This window comes from Rhagoletis pomonella, unplaced genomic scaffold (assembly GCF_013731165.1).
Source record: "Rhagoletis pomonella isolate Grant_MI unplaced genomic scaffold, Rhpom_1.0 Rhpom_scaffold_00010, whole genome shotgun sequence".
Lineage (NCBI taxonomy): Eukaryota > Metazoa > Arthropoda > Insecta > Diptera > Tephritidae > Rhagoletis > Rhagoletis pomonella.
This window is the reverse complement of record NW_023458564.1, coordinates 3,191,733-3,219,605: the sequence shown is the minus strand read 5'-3', so window position 1 is coordinate 3,219,605 and position 27,873 is coordinate 3,191,733. Positions and strand designations below refer to the sequence as shown.

General features: G+C 36.2%; 1 protein-coding gene across 1 annotated transcript in view; it reads left to right on the top strand.

Moving 5' to 3' along the window:
• The window catches only part of LOC118745946 (protein still life, isoforms C/SIF type 2-like), a gene marked incomplete in the record, with an annotated part of 407,983 nt that overhangs the window by 9,787 nt on the left and 370,323 nt on the right, over positions 1 to 27,873 (top strand). Inside the window, 1 exon segment of the mRNA XM_036479612.1 lies at positions 5,274 to 10,398. Within this exon segment, the coding sequence (XP_036335505.1) occupies positions 7,522 to 10,398 (2,877 nt within the window).

Below are 27,873 nucleotides of genomic sequence, written 5' to 3'. Positions count from 1 at the left end.
TTTTTGCCATTCATTTTTTAATTTTTTTTTTTACTTTTTATTATCTTTTATTTTTGCTTTTTTGCTATACATTAGACAAAATACACAATGCTATATATAATATAATATATGCACATATGTATGTAAGTAAGTTCACGTATGTGGTATTTTTGCACGCATGGAGAGGATATGGTGCAAAGCCTTGCAGCGTATGTCCTTCACCGTTTCATATCGGCAACCAAGCAAACAAACATTTTCATAGGCGTGCACGTGAAGAGCGGTGCGTGGCGAAGAGAGCCACACAAGTACAATATATAACTAATATATATGTATATAATATATATATATATATATTTATATGTACATATGTACATATGTAAGTACATGTGTTTTCTGGGAGAAGTATATTTTTGCGAATACACACATGTATATAGTACACGTATATAGTATATGTATGTATGGACATATGTAGGCCATTTTAAATTTATTTTTCATGCGAATGTGCATTATTTTTCGCTCGAATCACTGGAATACGAACAGTTGCGAAAATTACTTACACACGCGCTTAATATTTAAACGCAATTTCACTCAAGTGTTTTTTAAGTGGATATTGAGGTGATAAATTACATACATATAAAATCAAAAAAAAAATACACATGTAAACACCTTCAGGGCAGCCATACATACATACACACGTACTATACACCTTTGCCATTTCAAGCTTTAAATCTCGAATTAAGTTAAGATTTTCGTGTGGTTTAAAAGTAATTGCTTTTAATTTGCGCTCAAAAACTGTGTGTCAACTTGCTGCTTGATATTGGAAAATGCATGGTATAGATACTCAAACAAGTGACCTCGTTCTGATTTTTTTTTTTTTAATATTTACAATGTTTGGCAAATTAAATTTTTTGTTGTTATTTCTCTATAAGCCAAGTTTTAACCAACATTTATAGAAAACTTTGGATAATTCAAAAATTTTCATTAAAATTTTCACTTTTTTTACTTCAATCTTTAGAACATTTTTCGATATGTATTTTTACAGCCCACACAATTTTAGTTCATTCAAGTGCAAGTTTCAAGAAAGCGCACTGATTTTTGATATTTTTTTTTGCTGATGAATTTTTGCACTTCGTTCCATATAAGGCACGTTCCATACCAAAATACACACTTCATGGTTTTGATTTGTTTAAAATTTTTAGGGTTGATTAATAAAAATAAATAATAATTAAATTTGAAATTTGAGCTTGATTAATACATTTTGAAGAACTCTACAGCACAAAAACAAAAATAAATCGATTTAATAGTTTTTCGAATGGCAACTGGCAGTAGTCTAAATAAAAGCAACTTTAAGGATGTTCTATATGCGTACTTTCGTTAAAATAATTTATGTTGTATAATTATGAGTTTCGCTATCTGAGTATAAAATTTCATGTTAATATGTATAACCACTGTATTGTTTAATTATCTGTACTTTTTATTATGAGTTTTAGTCTTACTTTTTTATAAGTTTTAGTTTAAGTAACCATTATTACCTTGTTATATCTTTCTGGTTGTACTATAAAAGATCTCAGATCTTATTGTACTAATGTTTTAGCAAATAAAGGAAAAGATATGAAATGAAATGAATATCTCGAGAACGGGGCATGGAAAAAATTTGAAAAAAAAATCACACATACACACATCAAAATTCTCTATGGAAACGATATTTTTTTCTTGAAAAATTGTTCACATAAAAACTTTTGTATAAAAAAAATAGTTTCTGAAAATATGCCATCTCAATGAAAAATTAAAAAAAAATCAATGAGTATTACGCAATATTTAAGTGCACTTACCATAAGTTTAGTTGTGATTTTTTTTTACATCGAAGTTGAGTAAAATTCGTACATTAGATTAGATTAGATTTTTTTTAATGTACAGTTTTGTAGCCTATTAAGTTTTATTTTAATGAAATAATTTTAAAAATTTTGTAAATATGTAATGTAATTTTACTTAACTTCGGTATAAAAAAAAAATCATAACCCAAATTATTGTCTGCACTCTACGATACTATACCCGTAATACTATACTTAAATATTGCGCTACTCAGCGCTACCATTGTAATTTTTTTTATTTATTTTTTGAGATGGCATAATTTCAAAAACTTTTTTTATCAAAAAATTTTTATGTGAAAAATTTTTCAGTGCAGTGTGCAGTGCACAGTGAGAGTTTTGAGGTCCTCCCTGCCTAAATTAAGCAGCTGCTGTGAAGCTTCATTTAAAGGGCAGATAAATCGGTTGTCTTGCTTCTGCAATGGATATTCCATCCAATGCCTATTAAGCAATTTATTTGCCCAACTATTTATGCTCCCCTTCATGTGTGGTGTGGTCAGCCCACATAAGGGTTCCCGTCCGTGATATACTGCGGTAGCTCACTGTTTCGCTAGATAGTCCGCCTGCCCAATGCAATTAGTTCCCATAATTTACACATCTTAGAAAAACTGTGTATTTTGGCCCGCAGAGCATTTAGGACACTAAAGCAATCATGTACTAGATTAGCGGTTATTATGTGGCTCCCCAGTGCTAATAGGGCTGCCAGGTTGTTCGACATAATGCAGATATACATATATATTTCGAGGATGTGCCTCTTCTAAGGCATTGTCTGCCATAGATCTGTGCAGCTAGCCCTTGGTATCAAATTTTGAAATTCGAAAGAAATTTTCCAACCCCAGCTTTTCCACTTTCCACCTAGGATTCATCTGTGTACAAAACCGCTCCATTAGGTTTTGTGTATTTGTGGCCTGCTTTCCAGAGAGCTCGAACTGCAATAAGTACCTCAAATTTCCTAGAGTTTTGACACTATTGCACCCCGCTTTTGCAATATGGACGAATCACATTAGGAGCTTCATGCGACCCGTCGTTTTTCCGATTTTGAAGTCGAAAGTGTTTGGAATTCTCAGTGTCGCAATGGTTGCCTGCTTTTCTATTAAAAGAGAAAAGGGAGTTAATCCAACCAAGCTGCTGGGTGCATCAGCCGGGATAATCTCCATTGCTCCTGACAAAAGTTGTCCTATGGTGTACATGGTAGAGAAATCTCGCTAGAGTTTTACTGAAATAAAAATTTCCTCTCCCAATTAAGTGTAAATGTAGACAATTGTTACCTCTCGCTCGATGTTGAAAATATCTTCTCAGATTGGCTTGACACATGTCGCTCGGAGGTTTTTTGGGTCGCTGATTACGAATGGGGAAATAAATAAATAAATTAAAAATGGCGAATCCAATATGGCTGACGATATTTTGAAAACCGGTCGGATCGAATGCGGTCGCTGATTGCGAAGACAAACTCATTTGGCTATCAATTTTGGTTTTTAGACTTAAGGATTAACGGGAAAAGGTTCAGTCAAAATATGTCGATAAATTTTGTCGTCACAATAACTATGAATGAAAACTAACCTAAATGCCCAGTACTATCGACTAGAATTAGCAACTCATGACTTTTTTAGCAGGCGAAAAAGGGGATTAAACCACTTTACATTTTTATAAGTTTTTTCCACAAGATAAATCACATTTGTTCATTACATAAATATTTTTAGGCGTGTTAGACATAGAAAAATTTGTGAGTTTTATAAAGTACATTTATATATGTATGTGCATTCTTGATGCTTGCAACTCTCCATAGGCGGCCATATACATTTTTAAATATTCAATATAAATACTAAACTATCTTGACACATTATATTTCAACTTTGGAGTACCTTCTCAATGGGACGACACTACAGGCGATGGGGTTCTGCAAGCCTTTGATTCAAGTGGAGGTGGTAGGAACGATTTTGAAATAAATTAATCGTAGTTGGGTTTAAAATAAATGAATAAGCAACAAAATCTGGCCGGGTGTGCTTATGTAGCACAACGGTAGCAAGCTGGATTGGTAGATTAGTAACACGCTCCCAACTGCCGGTTAGGTCCAGAAAGAAGCCTTATAAGAAGATTTGACAATGTTCGAGGTAGCAGCCACTTCTGCTGCACTGAGAAGAGTTTAAATATATCTTTCTCAATGCATGATTTGATTATATGAGCAAATCTCAAGAGTTGTTACATTTTTTGACAACAACATGTTTTTGTTGAAAATGATGGTACATCTATCCTAGAAAATGCGTTATCTTCAGTTTTGTGTAAAGAACAAGATTCCATCTCGAAATTGTATTTAAATGAAAACTTAAAAAATATATACTAAAACGGTTAAACTAACCACTCATGCTCATATACCCGTAGGTTGCGTATGTAACACCATACACAGTCGTCTATCACGTTTGCTCGCACGCTTTAACTTAAAAGGTCATATTATTTAAAAGTAATTAAATATTGGCGTGGAAGAATTTTACGCAGTATTCCTTATGCACATACTTATTTACTACTTTGTTCATGTATATAAAAAGTTTAGAATAAATTTCGAGTGTGCCAATTAAAAATTGTAAAAATGGAATTTTAGTTTCTCAAATCATAGTCTTCTTTTACTCAATGTAATTTTTTTCATTTAGTGGCACACTAGTTTTATCAGACTAGACTTGTTCGTTTTGGCAAGAAGAACATTTTCAACGGGTAATATTGACCTTTTGAAGTATCCTGAAACTTTTGTAATGAAAAAATCCTTGCATTTCAAAAATTACATAATAGTTGCATGCTGCCATTATTTCAAATTTGGTGGCACAGTCTTGAAATGTCACAGATATGTTGTATTTGATGCCAACGTTCATTGCCTCTAATATGAACATTCTATTTGAAAACTTCCCAAAGTTATTTAAAAAAAAATATGATTTTTTCGAGTGAAACAATTTGTAATTTCGGTACTTTTTCGTCTAAATATACGTTTTAAGGCTAAAATTGCTCAAGTGTTTTATTTTTTATTGTGCTTGTTTCTGGAACTCCCCTGATTAAAACAAATGCAAGAAGAATACTTTAGCGTTTTTTTCCGAAATAAGGGAGTGACACTAAAAAAACGACTTGTGAGGTTTGCTCATATGTAATTATCAAATCGTGTGTTGAGGGAAATACATATGCTTAGTTTACCTAACTAAACTCTTTTTTCGGTTTGTTTAGACTTCTTAAAACAGTTTAATGAAGTCTAAATAATATCGACTTTAATTTTTCGTATAATTTTCGTACGCCTTCGTATTATTATTTTCTCAGTGTATTTGGCTACTGATATTGCTTACAAATGGCTGTCTTCTTCAAACACACATACACACTCGCGCACATACTAATTTACGTATTATACCACACAGATACCGGCAGTGTTTTCCAATGGATACAAAAAAAAAATAAACATAAAAATTGCTTTACTTTGGAGAGCAATTAAAATTTAAAATAAAACCCATGATATGGAAAATGCTATGGAAAAGTGAATCAAAAATTAAGTAAATAGTAAGTGCAAAGAAAATATAAATTCTACAACTGTAAAAAATACAAATTAAGCTAATCTAGTGAAATAAAAAAATCTTAACCAAATATCGGAATATTTATGCGAAGAGTGCACTTCGTCAACGTTGTTTTTTGTTTTACATACATAAATAGTGATTTAGATATATGCAAGTCTATTCAAACAGATAAAGTTGCGTTATTATTGGTGTCTATTACGTGTTAAATGTTGTAGTTAACTAATTATTAAATACATATGCCGAAATATTAAACTACCAATAACATAAATATATTTACAAATAATTATGTATGTACATTACGAATAAGATAAACTGCCGATGTCGATCACCACAAAATAATAAAATTCTTCAAAAAATTTGCAAGAAGTAAAAGAATAACCATTTACAAAAAAAATGTTGCTAAAACCTTATCATGTGCACAGTGGAAAAGTATCTAATATTGATAAGAAAATCCAATTTCACAGTTGTTAATAAAATTTACAAAAACAGTTACATTAAATTTTAAATTTGTGCGGTAAATCAAAATAGAGGACGGTGCGAGTCTAAATGCGCAAAAGCAAGTTTAGCTAAAATTTTAACAGATCTTCAAAAAAAAAAGTTAGTAAAATTGTGATTTAGTTTCGAGGAGTCTCATATTGTTTTTGAACGATTCTAATTTGCGCAATTTTTGAGCCAGCGAATTCACGAAGTCGAAATTCCGACGCCAATGGCTTACGACGCGCCTGCGCGCTCACCTAACCATATCACATAACAGCGGCGGGTATTGCCGAATGTCGGATAAATGTCGGCGACGTCGAACACCAGCTTGGCACGCACACAGTTTTAGGTTAACACTAGTGACATTAAGTAGTTAATGAGCATAAAATGGCTACAGTAATAATAAGCAAATAAAATACATACTTATGTACAGATAAGTTTAAACAAAAGTAAATAAAAACGAGAATCAACACAAAAAGCCTTGCATGGTGCTACCAGTAAAAGCGCTTTGATGAGCTTTTAGTCTAATTGATCAAAAAATTTTACGTGTTACTTATAGACTTCATATAAATGTAGTTAAGAAATAAATCAACAATTAAAAATCGATAAATAAAAAAATAAAAAATAAAAAAAATTCTTAAATTATGAGTAAAAAATCGCTTACTCACAAATTAGAGTAACGTATTTCTGAGAGCATTTATCTGTGAAACAAAAAGGCATATTGGAATGTGTTTTGTTGCTTTAATGCTCCTTGAGGTAACAGCAACAAAATCAACTGTTAACAAAATTAAGCAAAAAACTCTTCGAAAACTAGACATTCACCGAAAAACAAAACAAGCTCACCCGCCCTACCGGCAACGACGCAGCTTCGACGCACAGCATTCACTCCGAACCCAAATCCACATTGCCTACGTTTGCGCCACTGCGACAGCAAAAACAGCAACGCAAACTATTAAATTAACACTTAAATACTGCGCGTCATTGCCGTTATTCCACACCACTTCCCAATCGCTCTTGAACCCATCATTAGGTGCATCCACAGAGTGTGTGATTAACCCGCGAACATCTGTTGTACCCACCTCCGGTTTATTCAAAGCTAACTCATATACACGAAAATCCCTTCGGACGCGGTCTTTTTCGTCCAGCGCGTCCGTTTGTGCACATTCCACACAACTGTTGCCCATTACTTCGAAGCCAGTTACGAATAACACGAACGTTCATAGGTTTCTTCCTACTCGAACGTCTATACTCGCTTTTTATCGCCGCTGGACATCGCTCAATCGCTTAATTCGCTCTCGACTTCCCGCCGCCTGTGCGCCGCCTGTGCTTAGTAGCCACTCATTCTGGCCGCCTCACATAACAGCGAAAGCGATAACAACAACTCTGTTAGTGGCAGTGGCAGTGATAAGAAGTCCTTCTCGTTGCATTGCTGTTGCGTGATAGTCGACATAACGCCAGTTTCACAGGCCGGACGTTTGACATCGGCAACAACGGCCTCGGGAAGGGATGTAACCGCTGGCGGTGGGGGCAGCGGTGGCGGCGGCGGTGGAGTTCTCGGCGACGGTGTCTCGCAGTTAGCGAGCAGCCTATTTCGTTTCGGCAGCAGCAAGAAACGCGGCGTTTGCATTTGCAATGCCCAGTGCCCTCTGCAGTCCATGGAGCAGGCACAGCTGGGTCAACTTGACCCGTCATTGAAAACACAACACGGCTCCTTGGATCGACTGCTACAGCAGCAGCAGCAGCAGCAACAACAGTTGCAGCAAGCGCCCCAACGTCCCACTGCTTCAGCCGTGCATTCCATTGGGGGCGTAATCGACGGTGGCGGTTCAGGCGCCCTCCTCGGCTCAGCCGATTCTGATGGTGATGGAGATGATGAGAAGGAGCCCGAGCTACCACCACGTCCACCCTCCCGCGTAAAATCGAACGTGCGACAGATTAAAGAAGAATTTGATCGTGGCGTGGAGGTTGAGAAGTTCTATCATCAAATCAATGGCGATATATTTGAGATCACACGTAGAGTACGCGCCCGTGATGAAGATACCATCGAGCAGAAAGTAATCAAACGCAAAGGTTCTGTTCGTTTGCCGCCGGAGCCACCGCCACGACAATCGTCGGCAGTGCACTCGCATATTTACCACGGGCATGGCCATGGGCATGGACAAACGCATCATGGACATCGTCATACGATCGATACAAGCAAGCCCCAACTACCTCCACGTCGTCAGAAGAGTGCTGAAGAGGTGCCCGTCTCAAAGAGTGCTACGCGCGCACCGGAAGAGCTGGAATGGTTCGATCGCAAAGCTCAGCAAAGGCATTCTGCACGTTCAGCTGAAAGCGGGCCAGTTCGTGATGATACCATCGAGTGGCTGGAAAGACAAAGAGGCCCGGTGCGCACCTCCTCCGGTCCTAGTGAAATCACTGTGATGAAAGATGAGGTACCCGATTGGCTCCTAGAGCATCTGCCTCGCAAGCGTTCCATGGTTGAAAGACCACTGCCGCCAGAATCAAAGACGAGTACTGCTTCCTACGCAAAGGCACTTAAAGAGGAATTGGCGGAATTGTTGAAGAAACCTTTATCTAGGCAAAGTTCTGGTCCACCCGGCGAGTTCTCGATTCTCAAAACGGATATTGTCGATTGGCTGACAAAGTTGCAATCGTCATCGAGAGGCTCGGCCCGTGAGGAAGCGCCACCACCAAAAACACGTCGATCGCACCATCGGCGTAATGGAAGTGGCGACACGCAACGATCACATTCGCAAGAAGATGCCACTGTCGCACAGCAGGCGGCGCGCAAGCGGCACTCGCTGGGACATAGTGACCGTAGCGAAGAAGAGGTGATTGATTGGATAGCTTATCCGCTGAACCGGCTGCAATCACTAGGTAAGCCTCCGCAAGTGCAGCAGGTGCAAACGATAGACAGGCGTCAGCCATTCCTCGACTTACATCTCAAACCCGCACCACCGCCCCAATCACAGCTCCCGATAAGCACGGACCGCGAACGGAGATCCCACGAACGATCACGAGAACGCAAACTCCGGCACTCCGCTAGCGAAGTTGTCACTGCACCCACCACCTCCGCAGCAGCGCAAAGTCAGTTGGAGCGATTATACGCAAAACCGCACAAAGAGCGTTATCAGTATGTGCCTAAGGAAGCCAAAGATATGATGTTGCCTCCTAAGGAGACTGCTATGACCACTGCCACCACCGCCGCGATCAGCGCAACTGCACGCGAATCGAAGCGTGAACGCTCGCGCCGCCACCAGACACAACGTTCGGCTACAGTTTCGGACATGTCCGGCCATCATAACGGTGGCCTCAAGCGCAAATCGTCGTCGGCTGAACGTGCACCGCGTTCCCCATCGCCTTGCAACGATCCCGCCTGCCGCTTGCTCCCGATTTGCACTGACCCGCACTGCCGTTTCCTCGAATGCCAAACAACAGGACGCAGCGGCGGAACGGCAGTGACCACATCAGCTTCAACGATGAACCTCGCACGTCATCAGCAGGTGGCGAGGGCTCAAATGCACACAGTGCCTGCACACATAACTTCAGATGACACACCAACGCCACCACCACCGCCTCCAACATCACAACAACAGCAGCTGCAACAGTTCCAAGCACTACCGCAGCGGCGGCTGGTCATATGTCATGAGTGTCGCTCGTGCGCACCATTGCTTACCTGCCAGAATCGTAAATGCTTCAATGCCGCCAAGTGCAACTCACTGCCCCGCAGCGCAGCGGACTTCAATCGGCTGCGCACTACCCTAGCTCAGCCACCAACTACGCTCAACGACATAGAACCGGCGCCTGAGACCCCTTCACCGCAATTGCGGCATCCAGCTATGCAATATCGTAGTAACTCGCAACCGAATACGCTGCAACGTGGCGATTCGGCTGCAGCCATTTGGCAACAGGAAAGCAATGGCGCGGTGGGGAGCAGTACGATGATGGCAACAGGTATTACCCATGCCATCATCTCAAGTTCACAACCACCGCTGCCTCCCTCGTCCCTACACATCGGTTCCATGACAAACGGTCGACACTATTACAACGGTCGTAACGGTACTAGTATGCCTCATCTCAACGGCACCAATGGCAAATTGATGAAGTCCGCATCGGCGGCATCGCTCAATTCGCGAAGACGTCGTCATAAAACGGTCCATTTCGGTGAGAATTTGCTACGCGAAGTTTGTCAAAATCGTAAACTAATCAAAACTGAACAAGTTCCGTCCGGGTCGGCACCAATGAAGGCCAACATACAAATGCTGTATAATTTTGTAGAAGGTGTGTTGAGCGCATGGGTGGACGACGACGAGGAGCAGGTGCGTTCCGGCGCCGAATCAGAGCCCGAGCAGGGCACCATGGCACTTAAACCCATTTACCGTTGCAATCGACTGCGTTATCAGTGCATAAAGCGTATCGTAGAGGAAGCGGCGGAACTGCACGGCACATTGAAGCTGGGAAATTCGCGTTATCGTCATCGACATTGGCGCAGCACAGCCAAGCAATGCAACGAAATGTTTTTGCGAAAGGTAAGTTCATCAAATGGGCGAACTAAATTTTTCTGTTTCGTAAATTCTATATATGTAAGTCAAGCGGATAATAACAGAGATGGACTTTTTGGAAAATAATATATTTAACTAAAAGGCGCTTCTAAAATGTGGGTTCATATAAATCTTAACTAGATAGATTATTCGTTTGTTTAACCGTTAATCAGAACAAAATCAGTACAAAGAACGTTTGCAATAAATTTAAATTTTAGTTTAAATTTATTTCAATTTTAATTTAAATTTTAGTTTAAATTTATTTCATCATTAAAATTGGTTACCCGTAATTCATCGCAGTTCCTATTCAGAAATAAATTAAAATAAAAGATTTTGCAAAGTCCCGACTGACGTATAGAGATATGAACTATTAAACAGTCAGGAAGTATTCAACTTAATTTATCAAAAAAGATGAAAAACATATCTATATTTATTTGAAACCACAAAAGTAATTCTTTATTTTAGCCCTTTAAAATGATTTTAGGAGTGCCGTATCTGTCGAAATTCGACCATATAATATTTCTTACCGGAAAATCTCCTATTTTGGAACTAAAGCCTGACTAGAATTTTTATATATGCATTTGAAGGTATTTGGAAGACTTTAGCAGGACGTGTTATTGACCCGATACATTCCAGTTTGTCGATAAATTTCGATAATTCGATACATATCGATAATTAAATTAATTTCAAGAACAATAAAATCCGATAACTCATCTCAATTCGATAACTCCACTAATTTTGATAACTGTGCGTTTCGATAGCTCGAAAATATATGTATATCGATATAAATAGATATCTTGGTAAACTTTGGATATATCTCTAAATTTCGATAAGCAGTGATAACTCGATAAACTTATATATACTTGAAATTTCCATAACCCGATATATTTTGAAAATTCCATAATTTTCGATTCGATAAATCGACAAATTTCATAAAATCAATAAATATCGATAACTTAGTCAGTTTAAAAAACCCGCTACATTACGATAACTCAATAAATTTCGTTAACCATATAAAAAATGATAGTTCAATAAATATCCATAACTTGATAAATTTCATTAACTTGAGAATTTTCGAGAATCACGTAAATTTTTATGGCTCGACAACTATACGTACATTTCGGCAACTAAGTTTTGTTGTCTACAAATTTCTACAACTCAATAAACATTGATCAATTTGAATGACTTGATACGTTGCGATAGATAACTCGATAAATTTCGATAACTATAAACTTAGTTGATTGAACAGGTTGCAACAACAACTGCACACAAGTACGGAGTACCACGAAAATTCTCCTCATCTACGGAAAAATATCTTACCAATGGTGTTCTTGGGTTTTAAATCGGTTTGGTACATTCGCCAAACGAAGGCGGAAATAATGGTTGTTAGCGTTTTAATAAATAGATATTTAAAATTGGACTCTCAGAAAAGCTCTGAAAAAATACTAGGTCAAAGAAAAAAATTTTATTTCTTTAGTTTTATTTTATTTACACTTAAAGAAAATAGATATTAGCATTTAATCAGCTTCGTTGAATTTTTCAACTACTTGCTTACCTACTAAAATAACTGCGGAAACACACACCCTGGTCACACAGATCGTTTAAAACAGAGGTTCCCAAACTCTTTTTTTTCTCGTAGATCCCTTTCAAAAATTTACTGGTTTCGGTGGACCCCCTGCTGATGCATTTTAAATATTCCCAAAGCTCGTAAAAAAAATTAAATGTGATGATTACATTTAACTATGTAAATTTACATCGCGAGTGAGTTCCAAAACTACACTCGGAGTAGCCGAAATAAAACTAAAATATTTTATTTTTATTATTTGTTATTTTCTATTTACTAAAATAATTTACACATTTGCGGATTTTAAAAAATAGAGCTCGTAAATCCATCAAAATACTCTCTCGCTTTGAGGAGTTATATTTTTTAAGAGCACTTCGAGCCCTTGCGATATTTACATTATCTTCACCGTGAATTCATCAAATGTTCGGCTCACTCATGACTTTGTACGTGGAGTATTTGTAAAATAATTTATTTGTGTTGATGACATCATTTTTATTGTTATTGCTTCGAGTTTTAAAGCGAGGCGCAAAATGTTTATCACTCACATTTTTAAAACACAAAACTTAAAACAACAAAACGGCTAAGCTTTTTACGCCAAACTTTTAATTCAGAAACTGACAATTGAGAAAGGAACAAGTCTAGAAAAATCTAACAACTAAGCAAGCAAGAAGCAAAAAAGTGTTCCACCGTCTTATCCTCTTCAAGGCAGGATGGGCAAATGCAGATTTCATTTACGCCTATCGCAGTCAGGTGTTTGTGCCACGTAAAGTGAACAGTCAGCAGTCCAACAAGTTGTCTGCAGTGTCGTCTGCTCAGTGAGAGCAAAAAACTATGTAGACCTACTGAGATTGAAGGTAACATGCCCAGAGATTGAAGGTAACATGCCCACCTGCATCACCTCGATGCCTCCCGTTCATTGCTGAGCGAAGTATTCAGTGGGTGTGCTAAAACTGGTTGCGGTCCGAGAAATGCCTGGACTGAGCCAATTCTGGCCAAATGGTCAATGTTTACCACCATAATTTAGTCAAGACTTGCATTGCCGAACTAGTTTGGAAGTAGTTAGAGGGCTAGCCTTAATGCCTTAAGTGCAGCTTGGTTGTCACTGCAGATGCGTACACTTCTTCCACTCCACCTATGTTCCACCACGTAGTCCATGGCTTTGAGGATTGCAATTACCCCAGCCTGGAAGACCGAAGCATATTTCCCAACAGAAAAGTGAAGGTTTTCCCCATTAACTTCGAAAAATACCCCAGATCATGACCCAAAGTCTGTTTTGGAGCCATCAGTGAAGATTCGACAATGTGTTAGTCCAGTCCCAGTGATAGAAATAAACTAGCATTCTGTCTCAGGGAACTCAACATTATATAATTTCTTCAACAAAGAAATGGTGGCGTACTATCCTGTAGCATTGAAAATACACAAGTGCTTAAATTTCTGCCGCCAAAAATTTCCGCCGCGTCCCACTCAGTGTTATACCAAGATCCGGTTCTTTTTAGTCTGCAGGTGGCCTTTAAGTCTTTGCCATGTATGAAAACATAGAGTGACGGTAAGTGCAGCAGTGCGTCAAGAGCACTATACACCGCTCAAAAAAATTTAAGTTAAATAAAGAGGCTATCAAGCAACCATTTTGGTTCTTTATTATCGAAACCAGATAAATTTGCGTGGACCCCCACTTACAACTCATGGACCCCAATATTTTTTTCACACCAATGTAGACCCCCGTTCAAAATTTCGGTACTAGGTGTCTTCTTTTTTTCTATAAAGAATGTAAAAAAATATCTTTCACCCCAAAAAAAAAATAGTTAGGTGTAAATATTCAATGGAATGACCCGTATGTACACTGAAAATAAAATCTGCGTAAATATAACGAAAACTTGCGTACATTTGTACGAAACCGTTTTCATACATACTACGAAAATATGAGACATCAGATCTTAGCACATTTCACGAACGTATTCGTGCTATTTACGAACGTATTCATACTATTTACGAACGAATTTCATACTAGTTACTAAAGAATTTCGTACTATTTCCTTATTTTTTTACGAAATTTTTGTAAAATGCACAAAATAGTTCGTATATTAAATGAAATTATTTTCCTAAAATCTGCGGTTGTTTCGTAGAACTTCCGATTGTTTTCATTCACCACACTGTAAAAAACATAAGACGAATTATAACACAACACTTTTATTTCGTTTTTATTCCTAATTTTAAGCGTTTTTCTTTAACAAAATGTTTCACAATGTTTTTATGTGGAGGTACTTGGCAGATTCGCAGCTTCTTCGATGTTTGTTTCCTTTATCGACTATAAATTAAAGGAAAATTATAATGCGTCTGAAAGACACGTTTCAGTGAAAAATTATACATGTACTTACTTAAAATTGCATTAAGTAGTGCTTCTGTTCCTGGCTTGGGCTTGCCGTTGATAGCTAACTGATGAAATTGCCTATTTATGAAGTCCCACATTGCAGAGCAAGGCTCAGCGTGAGCGATGTTAAAAACATTGTATGCTTAAAAGCATTTATCCACAGCTTTAACATTTAATTTTATACTGCATTTTTATCCAGCAAAAGCTTCTTAAAACTTTTAAAATTATATTATACGTCTCACAGTAGCCAACCAGTAGTTTTGCAATGACACGCGGTACATAAAACTATGACGAAATATTAAACTGACGGTAATTTGGTATATTTTACGAAAATATTCTTCTGTTATACGAATTAAAAAAAAATGTTTCTGCATTTGTTCTATGTACGAAAGTATTAAATAAATTGTACGAAAACAGAATTGTAGATTTCGTAAATTTTAAAACCATACGTAAATATAACGAATGCCTTCGTACAATATACAAAACTATTCGTACAGAGCTTTTTTCAGTAATTTACGAATGTGTTTCATAAGATAAACGTAAAGTCCTTTAGTTATATTTACGAATGGTTCGTAAAATCTTGTTTCGTTGTGAGAAATGTGTTCGTATTTTAAACGAAAGTTTCGTACATTGTACAAAAACCAAGCCTACGAGAGTTTTTCGTAGCACTTTTACGAAATTTTTTTTCAGTGTATCTGTAGTCACACGGTCTCACAGAGAGTAAGGTTCGTGAAGAAAGTTTGAAGGCACATTCAATTAAACCATTGACCAGAACGGCCAGCTGTTATCTATTGTTTATGAAAATAAACAGTTTTACGTCCGCGGTGGCCGATTGATCAGAGCTACCAAATTACCATTTTTCCGATATGGAAAATTTGACGGAGTTCAATAGAGCGTCCTTAAACGAACCGAACTGCATTAAAATTGTCTTATCGAAAAATTTCCTTCCCTTTGGTAATTAATCGATTCATTAACAAAAAGTACATTTGTTTACTTTTTTATTTTACTTTATTTTATTATGTTTTATTTTTTCACAGAACTGTTTCAAGTTATCTTAATTTTTTAAGTTTAATCTTATAACAACCCTTAAAAAAAATATTAAATAATAATTGAAGAAGCTAAAACAATCGCGACTTCGCGGCTTGCTTACGCGCCGGCACAACTGCCGTCTATCAACGTACAATTTGGTCGGATCGACTGCGCAATTAATTTGTATTAAAGTTGCCGTCTGTCTATGCTATAACTGTACTAATGCATAAATGCAATATTTGCATAGCTGCAGATCCAATTTAAACTCTAGCAAAGATAACAGATTTCATCACCATAACTCATGTAATAACATTCAATAAAAAAATTTCAATCCTTACAAAGAAGCATGTGAAAATTTATCCATATAACCGTAAATATATAGGCTCTGAAGCAAACACACATACATATTTGCCACTAGAATTCCCTACAACTACAATCATAAAACACACAAACGTATGTACAGATATACATACATACATACATAGGTACTACGTACACATAAGCAATAACAAAATCTCGCGCGATTGTGCAAAATATGCAGAGCATTGAACACTAGCGCTAGGAAAAACCAAATCCCTTTGCGCCAGCGGCAATGGCACCACCATTCCCAAATGTGTCGTCATAGAGGAAATACGCTAAAATATGAATAAAAGCGATGCTGCGAGTATAATAAATGTCGCATTCATTTTTCCACATTTTCTTTTTATAACACTCTTTTCTTTCTACTATTGTTGCTTTTACGCGTTTCCCATTTAAATTTTTGTTTTAGTTTTTTTTTTTCATTTTCCACTTTTTTTTTTTCATTTTATGAATTTGCTTTACTAGGGCTGTTACGTTTAGCGTTTTGCTCTTGTTGCGGGCTGTCATGTCATTACATGGATTAAGTAATTTCTATGCGAATTATAATGGCGTTGAATGTGCACATACACACGCACACACACACACCCATAGTATATTCAACAGCAAACATAGGAGTTGTGAATTGAGTGATATTCATCCTTTGTTAATACACAGATATGAGTACATATTCATATACACACGCACACACATATGTATACTTGCATAACTACATATATGCGCTTGTGTAGTAAACCGCTGTTCAATAGTTTCATATAGTCCAATAATGATTTATAGGAGCTAAATGGTGGAAAATGTTGCGAATGCCATGTAATTCATGGACTTAGCACGAATCCTAAACGCTTCCAATAGAACGTATCTAGCGACTTAAATTATTTGTGTTTATCATTGTTTGTATGATCAGTTGCGGCACCCACAATCGGTATGATGTGGTCGCGAATGTGATTTTTGATTTTGCAACCCCTCATTCGCTAATTTAGCAACTTCCCTTCATCCTGATTACGTTTAGCTTTCAATTCTAAATTAAATAATTGATGTTCACAAATCGGATTTTGTGTTTCATGTCGTTATGGCACTGGGTTATGACAACTTACCGAATGTTTTTGTTTTGTGGTTCTATTGAGGTACTGATTTTATTTGGAGTCTTAATACAATCTTATATATGTATGTTATGGAATTGCATATTTAGGTATGCAGGTATAGCATATGCGGATTCTACGTGCTGAATTGCGAAAATTCGTTTCGATGAAAATGTGCAAATATTCACTGTTGCGCCCTCTGGCGGAAATTTAAGAAAAATATAAGAAATGGCTTCCTCATACCAAAAACTCCAAATTTATTCTTGCATCTGCGGCAAAATTTGCCATCTGTGCTTTACGCACATAGTCAAAAAAATCTCACATACATACAAATTTACCCGCCCCAGTGTACACGCATACGTACATATGTAAATGACTCAAATCATTAAAGAATTTTTTAAACTCCGGTAATGATTAAACGCTCACATATTGGTCAGACCTGGCAGCGCTTCCACCAATCGGACTTAGTTTAGTTTGCCATGGCCCTATGAATACACTAACGCGGAAAATTTTCCAAATTTAAACGAAACTTACAAAAACATTTAAGAAAAAAATGTACACCTAGAAATTGACGCATTCAGACTATTTTCTCTGGGGTTACGCGAAAATCATTGTGAGAACAAACAGAAAACTTTGGGCGCCTATGAAGGCCAGATTGTGCAAACCACTGCCTTGATATCGAAATTCTATCTGGCAAGGTATCAGAAAACGTTGTTTTGCAAAATGTAGATTTTTTCCGGATTCTGGTACCCATCTGGAAAAACTTTTACTTAAGCCGATAAAACCCATAGAAATGCGCGTGTCCATTTAAGGATTAAAGTTAATAAAATGAAGATGTTATTGTCGATTTCCGTAGATTGTCCCTGCGTTAAAAAAGTGTGTGCCGCAACTTTTTTTAAATCCAATGGTCTTCTTGAAATAAGCGTGGCAGGTTTAGGACCAAAGTTAAGTTAGGCAGGGCTGAAGTCACGCAGATACCAGTAGGTCTATAACGATACCAGATCAGAGTCCTGTTTTAGCGAAAGTGTATATCACTTATAATATGCGTCTCATTTGCGAATTTTAGAAGAAGATCAAGTCCAGTTTCGGGGATTCTGTCTAGTCCGTCAACGCTGGGGTTTGCTCCCAGGTATTTAAGTCTAGTTTTCGAGAGAGCCGTACAGAGACATAACAGATGCTCCAGGGTTTCTTTTGCACCCGACTGGTTGCATTTCCTTCAAGCATCGCTGCGAGTTAATTTTAGAACCAAAGTAAAACAATTTAAATTTTATTCTGGACTTCGGTGGAATATCTTTATTTATTATTTGTCTTGGTTTCCTGGCTAAACAGAATTTAGTACCACAGCCACAAGCTATATCGCTAGCTACATCAGCAATAATACACCGCAACCACAGCTACCTATTATGGACAGTTTAGAGAATTTAGAATATTTTAACCTTTGGCAGCTCTTGCTACATACCACAGCCCCACCATTCTGGTTAACCAGTTCTAGTTGCGCTATTTCTGCATAAATGGTTCAGCTGTTATGAAATTGAATCTTTAACAAGTAATTTTTAAGCAGAAAACAAAACCGACTTCAACACTCATGTAAAAATTTAACAATACCGTTAATTTATTCATGATCCATTGATCGGATCTAAACCAAATTAGCATTGGACCACCTCCGAGGTATTACCTTACCTTAAAAAAAAAAAATATATTTATAGAAAGCGGTTAACGTGGTCCAGAGTTATGCGGTAACAAACATAAAAAAAAATATTCCGACGAATTGATAGCCCCCCCCTATTTTTGAGCCATAGGAGGTAAAAGCAAGGTGAATACGGAACCAAGAGGAAGTTGTAGCCCGAAATCTCGCCGCAAAGCTCATCAAAATAATCATAGTTAAAATCAACGCACATAAATCTTGTACGCGTAAAATGTATGTAGATGGCACAAACCCGTTGAATGAGAATCCAACTGCGATGAGAGTTTAGTGGGGACTTGCCAAAATTTTGCTTACGCTCATAAACCAATGAAACCATCTGGCTGGAATGGAATTTGTAGTAATATGTGCTCATAAGGAGAAAGAAACGTGCGCGGAGAAAGGCACTCAAAGCCAACGATTCATCAAAGTTCTTATATTACAAGACTTGCCTACTTGTAGGCGCACTTACTGGCATGTGTTTCGAATGCATGCGGTCGTATTAAGAAATTCCAAGTTTTTCAAGCGCCAGAAGATATGTAAAAGTACACAGCCTTGCATACATACATAAATACATAAATATGTAAGACACCAGCTCTCGTTAATACCCAATTTGCCAAACGACTTCAAATATCGAGTTCCATTTCAACTCGTTCTGGTGAACAATTTGTTCGCCGTCGACTATCGCAGGACGGATGAACATATCATTCCGAAATTTTGTCCATATGTTAGAAATAATATTATAACTAAACAGACAAAAATGGGAGTAATAGGTTAATTTTAACACCCAAGTTCCATGCAAAGTCAGCATCAAAAACGCTTAAAACTACCATAAATGTCATCATTGTTATAAGAGGTTACTTTAAAAGTCGCGGATATGAGGCTTTTTTCAAAAATCGAGAGAAAATATTACGATTTTTACTTTTTTATCGCTAGAAGACCGAGGGATTAAAGTTTCTGGTCATAAAAAGTGTCAAAGTCGGCATTAATAAAGTATAAAATTTGTTTGGTAATATTTACTAAAATAATTGGCCGTTTGCACTGATTTTTTCTGTTAATAAGTTTTAGTTGAACACAATTCTTCTTGCATCTGTTACTTCTATTTTGTATAAAACGTAAAAAGTTATAAAGCATTTTCCTTATTCAAATAATTTTTTAAAACGCTAAACCGTGGTGAAATTATACCAGACGTAGTAATTAAAGCGAGAAATAAGATTTGATACTATCTTATTTGAAAATTTGGCTTTAAAAATCTATATAGGAATAGCCGAATGTCAAGAGGATTAAGCGAGATAGCTGTTTCATTACTTTACCTTTTTATAATTCTACCTTGGGCTAAACCATCCAAAATATAAGAATTGAATGTTCAAAAAACTAAATCTTTTCGCTGAAATCCCACTGTGTGCCGGTGAACTCGTCTGCGGATGAAAAGCGCAGTTCGCCGGCGGACCGCAAAAACGATTCGTCGACGAACCTAACACGATGTACCAGCGAACTGCAAAACGTATGCAATCCGACAAAATTAAAACTAAATTTGTTGTGTTCTTTAATTTTTTATTAAATTCATTTAGCTTTTTCTTGTAGTTAAAATTTAAGCTAAAATTATGTGCAGCGGTATAAATGTACAGGTTGACAATTTTTAACTCTTTATTAACTGTCTTCAAAAAAAAGGAGGAGGTTATCAATTCGTCGGAATATATTTTCTTTTATGTTTGTTACCGCATAACTTTGGACCATGTTAACCGATTTCCATAATTCTTTTTTTTAAGGAAAGAGGTGGTCCCATATTAATTTGGTTTAATTCGATAACTGGATCCTGAAGAAATTAACTGTAATCTTAAATTTTTGTATGAGAATTGAAGTCGGTTTTGTTTTTTACCTAAAAATATTCTTTTTTGTTTAATTTTTAAACTGTGTGCAATAATTTCAAAAATTATATAAGCTTTTCTCAATATGTCCAATCTTGTAATCGTAGCTAAAGAAAAAATGTGAAGCAGTTTCATAGTCCATTAAATGTTTGCATAAATGTATACAAGTTCGAAGTGGCTCAAAACTCGCATTGATTTTTGACAGCTGTTCGAATACACCCAGACGTTCTCACCAGACTGGCGTCGAATTGAGTTCGATTCGAACTCATGCTCGTTCTGTGGCAAATTGGGTATGTGTGACATCTTGGGCCAGCATACATCCCTATATACGTGCATATGTATGTGTATATAGTTGTTCATATGCTTGTACTGTAATGACTTTTGGCAAAATCTCGCCAAAGCGATCAGATTTAGTGCAAAGTACAACAAAAACAATCACACAACCCACTGACGGCGAACTCGAGTAACGCGCTCTCACATTTCTATGCCCGTCAGTGAGAAGTAGCGCAAAGTAGATGCGACCAAAGAGGCCAAGTGAGGGCAATTTGATAAGTTAAGTGCAACCGCGCCCTCCTTGAACCACGCACTCGGAACGGACCCCACACATACTACATACATATGTATATACTTACATACATACGCTTACAAGAAAATGTCGCTAAGTGTATGCGTATGTACATATGTATGTGTGCTTGTGAATACAGCACTCTACTCTGCACACATCCTCTAAAGCCCAATACAATGCTAAACCTCAATACATTGGTGGGCTCCTCTTCATCGTTGGCGACTATGTTCTCGCCTTTTCGGCCATGCCTGACACTACCATTATCGCCACCACCGCTGCCGCCAACAACAGTTAGCCTTTTGGCCTCAAATGTGTATCGAGCGAAGTTTGGACTAAAATTTAAAACATTTCAGCTAAGATTTATGGTTTGGAGCATCTCAAGAGCAGAAGTAGTGCCATAACAAGAACAACAAACATAAATCGCACAAATCGTAGTACTACAATATAGCGGCAATTGTGTCATGCAGCTTGGCTAGCAGCCGCTAAGGCAATGCAATTCTATGCTTTTCCGCTATTTTCCAAGGAAAATTGCACACTTTTGTTTCGCTCTACGTCAAAGGGAATGTACAAATGTACATACATACACACATACATACACACATACATACATATGTATGTGCGAATGGTAATAAGGCGAAACAAGGAGGTTGCTGAGGCCACAGGAAACCACAATAACGATTACGATGACGTTAACGTTAAACCTAGCGTTGACGCGGACGCGGACTGTGACGGTGACGCTGATGCTGTTGTAGATGCTTTGGCTTTGGCTCCCTTTCAAACTGAAACTGATGGCTGGCGGCTGATGACTCGCCCCAGCAAAATACAATGGGCCGTATTAATAAAAACAAGCATTTTGAATTGTTTCAAATATCTTTAGAAATTTTTCAAATTCATGAAAGGCGGGTGTGGTGAAAAGTAGTGAGATTGTACTATATCGAAGAGCAACCGCCCATGGAATGTGCTACAAAATGTGCATTGACCTCTTAAAGCGAAAGCCTTAAGACACAGATTTTAAGTTGAAATATTTAAAATTATTTTTGATTTATATATACCCGTATAGTATAAGAGCAAATTTCACGAGTTGTTAAATTTTTCGACAAAAAGGCGTTGTTTACTTGCACGCTTTAAAAAAAGTAATATTATTGTAAAATAATAAAAAATTGGCGTGAAATATTTTGCTACAGTATTCTTAACGAATATACAAATTCACGTTTTTTAACAATTTTTTAAATGAATTTCGAGTGTGCCAATAAAACTTGTAAAATTGGAATTTTTGTTTTGCAAATAATCGTCACTTTATAATCAATGTAATTTTTCTTTCATTTGGTGGCACACTAGTTACATTCCTCTAGATTGGTGCGCTTTGGCAAAATAATTTTCCCCGGTTAGTATTGAAATTTTTAAGTAACTTAAACTATTAAAATGAAAAGAAAAAAATCGGTGGATATTAAAAATTGCAAAATAGCTGCGAGAGATATTCTGCATGCTGTAATTTTTTTAATTTGATGGCACACCCTAGAAGCTTTACAGGTATGTTGTATAGGATACCAGCTTTCATTGCCTCTAATAGGAACATTCAATTTAAAAACTTCCCAAAGTTATATAAAAACTTATGATTTTCTACAGGCAATGTTGCCAGATTAACAGTTTAACTGCAAATCACACTTTTTAGATAATCTTAAAGTGGCTTAAATTACCTTCTAGTATAAATTTTAGTTTTTTCAACATTTTTGAAATAAATGAATAAATAAAAACCTCTCGTTCCATCTTCTTTTAAGTAAATTTTTAAAATAAATGGCGACGATGAAGAAGCAGCGCCTCCACATTTGAAACAAACGGTTTTAGCAGTCCTTAGCATTTCAATTGCCACAGAAAAAAAATATTTTCCCAAATCAATCTGAATTAAACAACAAATAAACTAGAAATTCCATCACTCTGAGAAATTTTAAGAACTAAAGATTTCTTAAAATAAAATACTTCAGGAGGTACTTAATTTGTGGTATCGAATCCAACCCTCAAAAAAAATAAACGTTCTATTTTATACAGTCTATTTTTGTTTTGTTACATAAGTCTAATTTAAGCGGTTTATGTTGTTTTATTTTAAATAAATCGTTTTTTGATATTTATGTGTAACGCAATTAAAATCCTTACTTTGTTTTAAAACTCTCTTCATTTTTGGAGGTTATAGGTTTTGGTCGAAAATACATTTTTCTTCCGGAAATTTACAGTTAATAAAAAAACAGCTGGCAATACTGTCTACAGGTTATCGGTCGAAACTGATGGGCACTAAAAATAAAACCGTATGTGATTCTGAATATTGCATTTCGAAGAATAAAAGTCCAACCTGATTTTTTTTTTAATATTTCGCCAAAACCTAATCGAAAATTTGCTGGGGTACAAAAAACGTAGTCTGATTTTCAAAAAATAATGATCGATAACTGTAAACTGTAAAGGTTTCCTTCCACTGTCCGAATATTAATAATAATATTAACATGTGATGCTCAGTAACTTTTTTACTTTGCTTATTTTCATGTAGTCTATAGTTTTTTGATAATTTTAATATATTTTTTTTTTTAATAATTAGTATTACAATTGTAAATCGAGCGGGAACTACCAGCCCGGGTCCGTTGGTCACACAGTATTACTTACCTTTAGGGGTCCAATGGACCCGAACTATGGCTAATACTAGTTTTCTGCGCGTTAGAAAAAAGGTTAAACGTAATGCCGTTGTGTTCTTGTACTCACTTGTGCTGTATTTTTTCAGCGCAGACTGTGTTGAGAAGAATCAGAATATCAAGGGTTAATATAAATTTAAATTTAATATAAATTTAAAAAAGTTGTAATATGTACGAAAAATGCTGATGTAAAACGATCTAACTATTATTTAAATATTTTTTCTTTTCAGGTGAGTGGTTTCATTTAAAACTCTTTGAAATTGAAGAGCACACTAACCTAAATGTGCTCCTTTGGTAAGTAAAATATTAATTTTAATAAGTAAAAATATGAGGCTGTGGCGGACGGTTTTTAAATTACTGCCACTATCAGTACCTTTTTCTACAAGAACGGTAAATTAAACGGTACTACTTTATTCAGTGTAAAATGGCGCATACGACGTATATATGTATAACCAAAAACTAAGAATAAAAAATGTTAAACTAAAATGATTCCGTTTCGCTTGGCAAGATTTGCCTGGAATCCTTAATTATCTACTTTGATCTAATATTTTTTCCAATTTGCTGCATATTGAAAAGAAAATCCCCACACAAACATAACTATGTATAATAATGTTTTCACGCACGTGACGTACGTCATACCGGTCGCTCTACATATTCGATAAATAATATCTTTGTGTGGGCCTTACCGCATTACCCAGCCAGGAATTACGAGAGATTTTCGATGGGCAAAAAGTTAGGGAGAGGCTCGTAAACGATAAAAATATAATAAAAAACGGCTTGTAGTAATTTGTCAGCAATAGAAAAACTTTTAATTTTGTTGAAAATTTTTCTTGAAACACGAAATTTCATACCTAATATATAATATTCGCATACCAATGCTTTTTCGATCCATTTACGACTGTTTGTAGGCGCTCCACAATTTAAAGCGAACAAGTTCTCGAAAACGAATCGTAAACGGCTATCATTAACGACTTTTTATCCGGTTTCTCTTCGAAAAAATATGCAATTACGAGCTCGTTTACGATGATTTTGCTGGCTGGTTAAGTATCATCGCTGCACATTGGTTTGGAACCCAACCCTTAGCAAATGTATTTGTGTAAAATTTAATAACTCAGCGCTTACTTCCCCTGTCCAAAAAGCAAAAATGCTTGTTGTCCGCCAATGTTAATCCGAAGTGTTAGCTTGATTTATGAGACCCCCATTACCTGCTTGCGCGCTTATGGTATTCGAATCAGCTTAATCATTAGGTTTTTTCTTTCTTTATTTAATGTTTGTGTTTCTTAAGCTGTGAAATGTCACCGTCCCTTTTTATGGGATGATTTTTCTATATTTTCAATACCGTTTCACTATGTATTCTTTGCGATTTTAATTAGCGCAAACCAAAAACATGTAATTCAATGTAACCAAGTATTTTATATTATTTGTGCCCGCTTAATATGTTAATCGAAGTTTGATGGTCAACTTTAAATATTTGCCCTGAAAATCGATATTTAACTCTTTTCAGAAATATTGGCGCTTGATCAGAACAAGTTCAAAACTGCTACAATAAACCATTTGAGATTATATTGTGGGAATAACATTAATCTCTTCCATCTCACATGCTTGTGGAATTGTGAACCATGTGCATATTAATGTGGGTAAAGCTTGGTAGCTCCCATCTCGTGTATTCAACTTTTTTTCGACTAAATTTATTTTCACATTTTCTGACTACGGTGATTGCATGTATTTTACTTTGTTTACTCTTCACATCTTCACCCATGGGCTGTTGCTACCAGTCATTTTAATGCCTTTAATCTCGGTGTAGCAAGTCAGTTTGTGTGCTTTTATTGTCCCAAAAAAGCAAAAATTATTGTTCCATTACCTGTACACATTAATATTTACCTTATCACGCCATACATTACCCGGCATCGGTTTCTGCTTTCATCTACAAAATAAAGCAAAAGTGCACCCGTGCATTAATACATATGCATAATTGGATTAATATAAAGATAGATATGTATAAATCTAATTATATTTATTGATACGCGTGCGATATTTTAAAATCCATGGTAGAGCGTTGGAGATTGCTGAAATCGATGTGCAACCACAACCATAGAATATTCCTGAAGGAATGGGAAGCAATTTCCAATGGAAAATCTGATCACTAGCTGACACATAAGCTAAATTATGATTTTTATTTTTTAATATTTTTATTGAGCTTTGTACCACGATTGTTTATTAGGAAAAATTGAAAAAGCAACCAAGTCTAAGCGGTAGAAGTTATAGCACTATTTCGGAGATCACCACATCTCCTCATCAGACTTCTTTTTTCTAGACTTCTGATTTTTATGTTTGTAAACTTTTGAAAACATAAGTTTTAAAGCTGAAAACGACACTAGTTTGTGTGGCAGGTACACTGTATACAACTTTAGGTAATTGATACAAGTAACGAAATGCAAAATTTTACATTCAACAATACTAGTTACATTGCGTGGAAATCGATGTTTAGCATGACGTGAAGTGTTCGCTATCATTTCGTGTTGGTTAATGTGATGCCTATACACGTATGTACGTGTATGTACAGTATTGGACATATCTATAGCACCCCCCTTTCAAAGCGATATTGTTTGCCACTTATGTTTAATTATTTGTTTTTAAGAATTTTCAATTAAAATACAGTTCATTCTCTAACAAAACCCATATAAACCCATGTTTTAAACTTTTTTAAAAGACCGCAAAAAAGTGCAACAAACTTTCCCTTAAATTTCAAACTTTTTTCTCAGAAGCTCTAGATTTTTTTTGAGCACACAGTTTTATAGCGCATTCAATTTTAGTCTAATATTGTGCAAGTTTCAAGTCGCTCAAACTTACCGTTGATTTTTTAGAATTTTTTTATCTCATTTGCTTCCATATAACGACTAAACACAATTTATTTTTATATGGCAGAAACCCGCAACATCCTCAGCGAAAAAAATCTAAAAAACCAACGGTAATTTTTAGCCACTTGAAACTTGCACATTATTGGACTAAAATTGAATCGGCTATAAAACTGTGTATTCAAAAAAATTCTACCGCTTCTGAGAAAAAAGTTTGAAATTTGGGTGAAAATTTGTTGCACTTTTTTTGCGGTCTTTTAAAAAGTTTCAAACTTGAGTTTATGTGAGTTTTGTGAGAGAATGAACTGTATTTTAATTGAAAACTCTTAAAAATAAATAAATAAACATGAGTGGAAAAAAATATCACTTTGAAATGGGGGTGCTATTGTATTGGCCAATACTGTATGTACTAATATACATACATAGATTGATATACGTTTGCACGCGACAAATAACAAATAATATTATGTTATTTGATTCGAAAGGATAAATTGTATTGACTTAGGAAAACGCAAAAAAAAATGATGAATGTAATGTAATATTTTAAGATAGTTTCACAAACTATGTACAGAAGACACAAAGCAGGGCCAATTCAAAATGTTCTGTTGGTCTAGCTAAAGCATCCAAAAATTGGGTGCTTAGCAGAATGGTAGCCGTAGCTGACTTTGAACATCAATGACGCGGATGTAGAAGGTGTGATAAATACGTAGATCAAGAACAGAACAATTATTTCTCACAGAAAATGACTCCCGAAAACAAACATAAAAAACGAGTAGTTTTCGCTGAAAACTCATCTCAAAACAAACACATTTTTGTGTCACCGCTAAAATATCGATGAATAAGCGAAAATATAAAATATGTGTAGAATATGTATTTTTTTCCATGTTTCCTCGCCAATTGCTATGTGCGAAATGGATGCGAGTTCGACTGCCGTTTTGTTGGTAAGAGGTTTAACCCTGTGGAAGGGTCACTTTTTCCAATTTTCCTATTTTTATACCCGAGCGCACTTGTGCACAAGGGTATTATAACTTTGTTCACATAACGGTTCTTTGTAACAGGCAAAACGAATCGAGATAGATATAGACAAATGTATACATAAATGATCAGAATGAAAAGAGAAATCGATTAAGCGGTGACTGTCTGTCCGTCCGTCCGTCCGTCCGTCCGTCCGCCTGTGCACACGATAACTCGAGTAAAAATTGAGATATCCTAACGAAACTTGGTACGTGCACTTCTTTCGGGCGTAGGACGGATGGTATTGAAAATGGGCAAAATCGAACAATAACCACGCCTACCTCCCATATAACGGTAATTTTCCGAAATACGAAAACTGCGATATTTTAGTAACTACTGAAGATTATTCACTCAAAATTGATATTTACAATAATTTTTTGACGAAAAATAAGAATATTATACATTTTT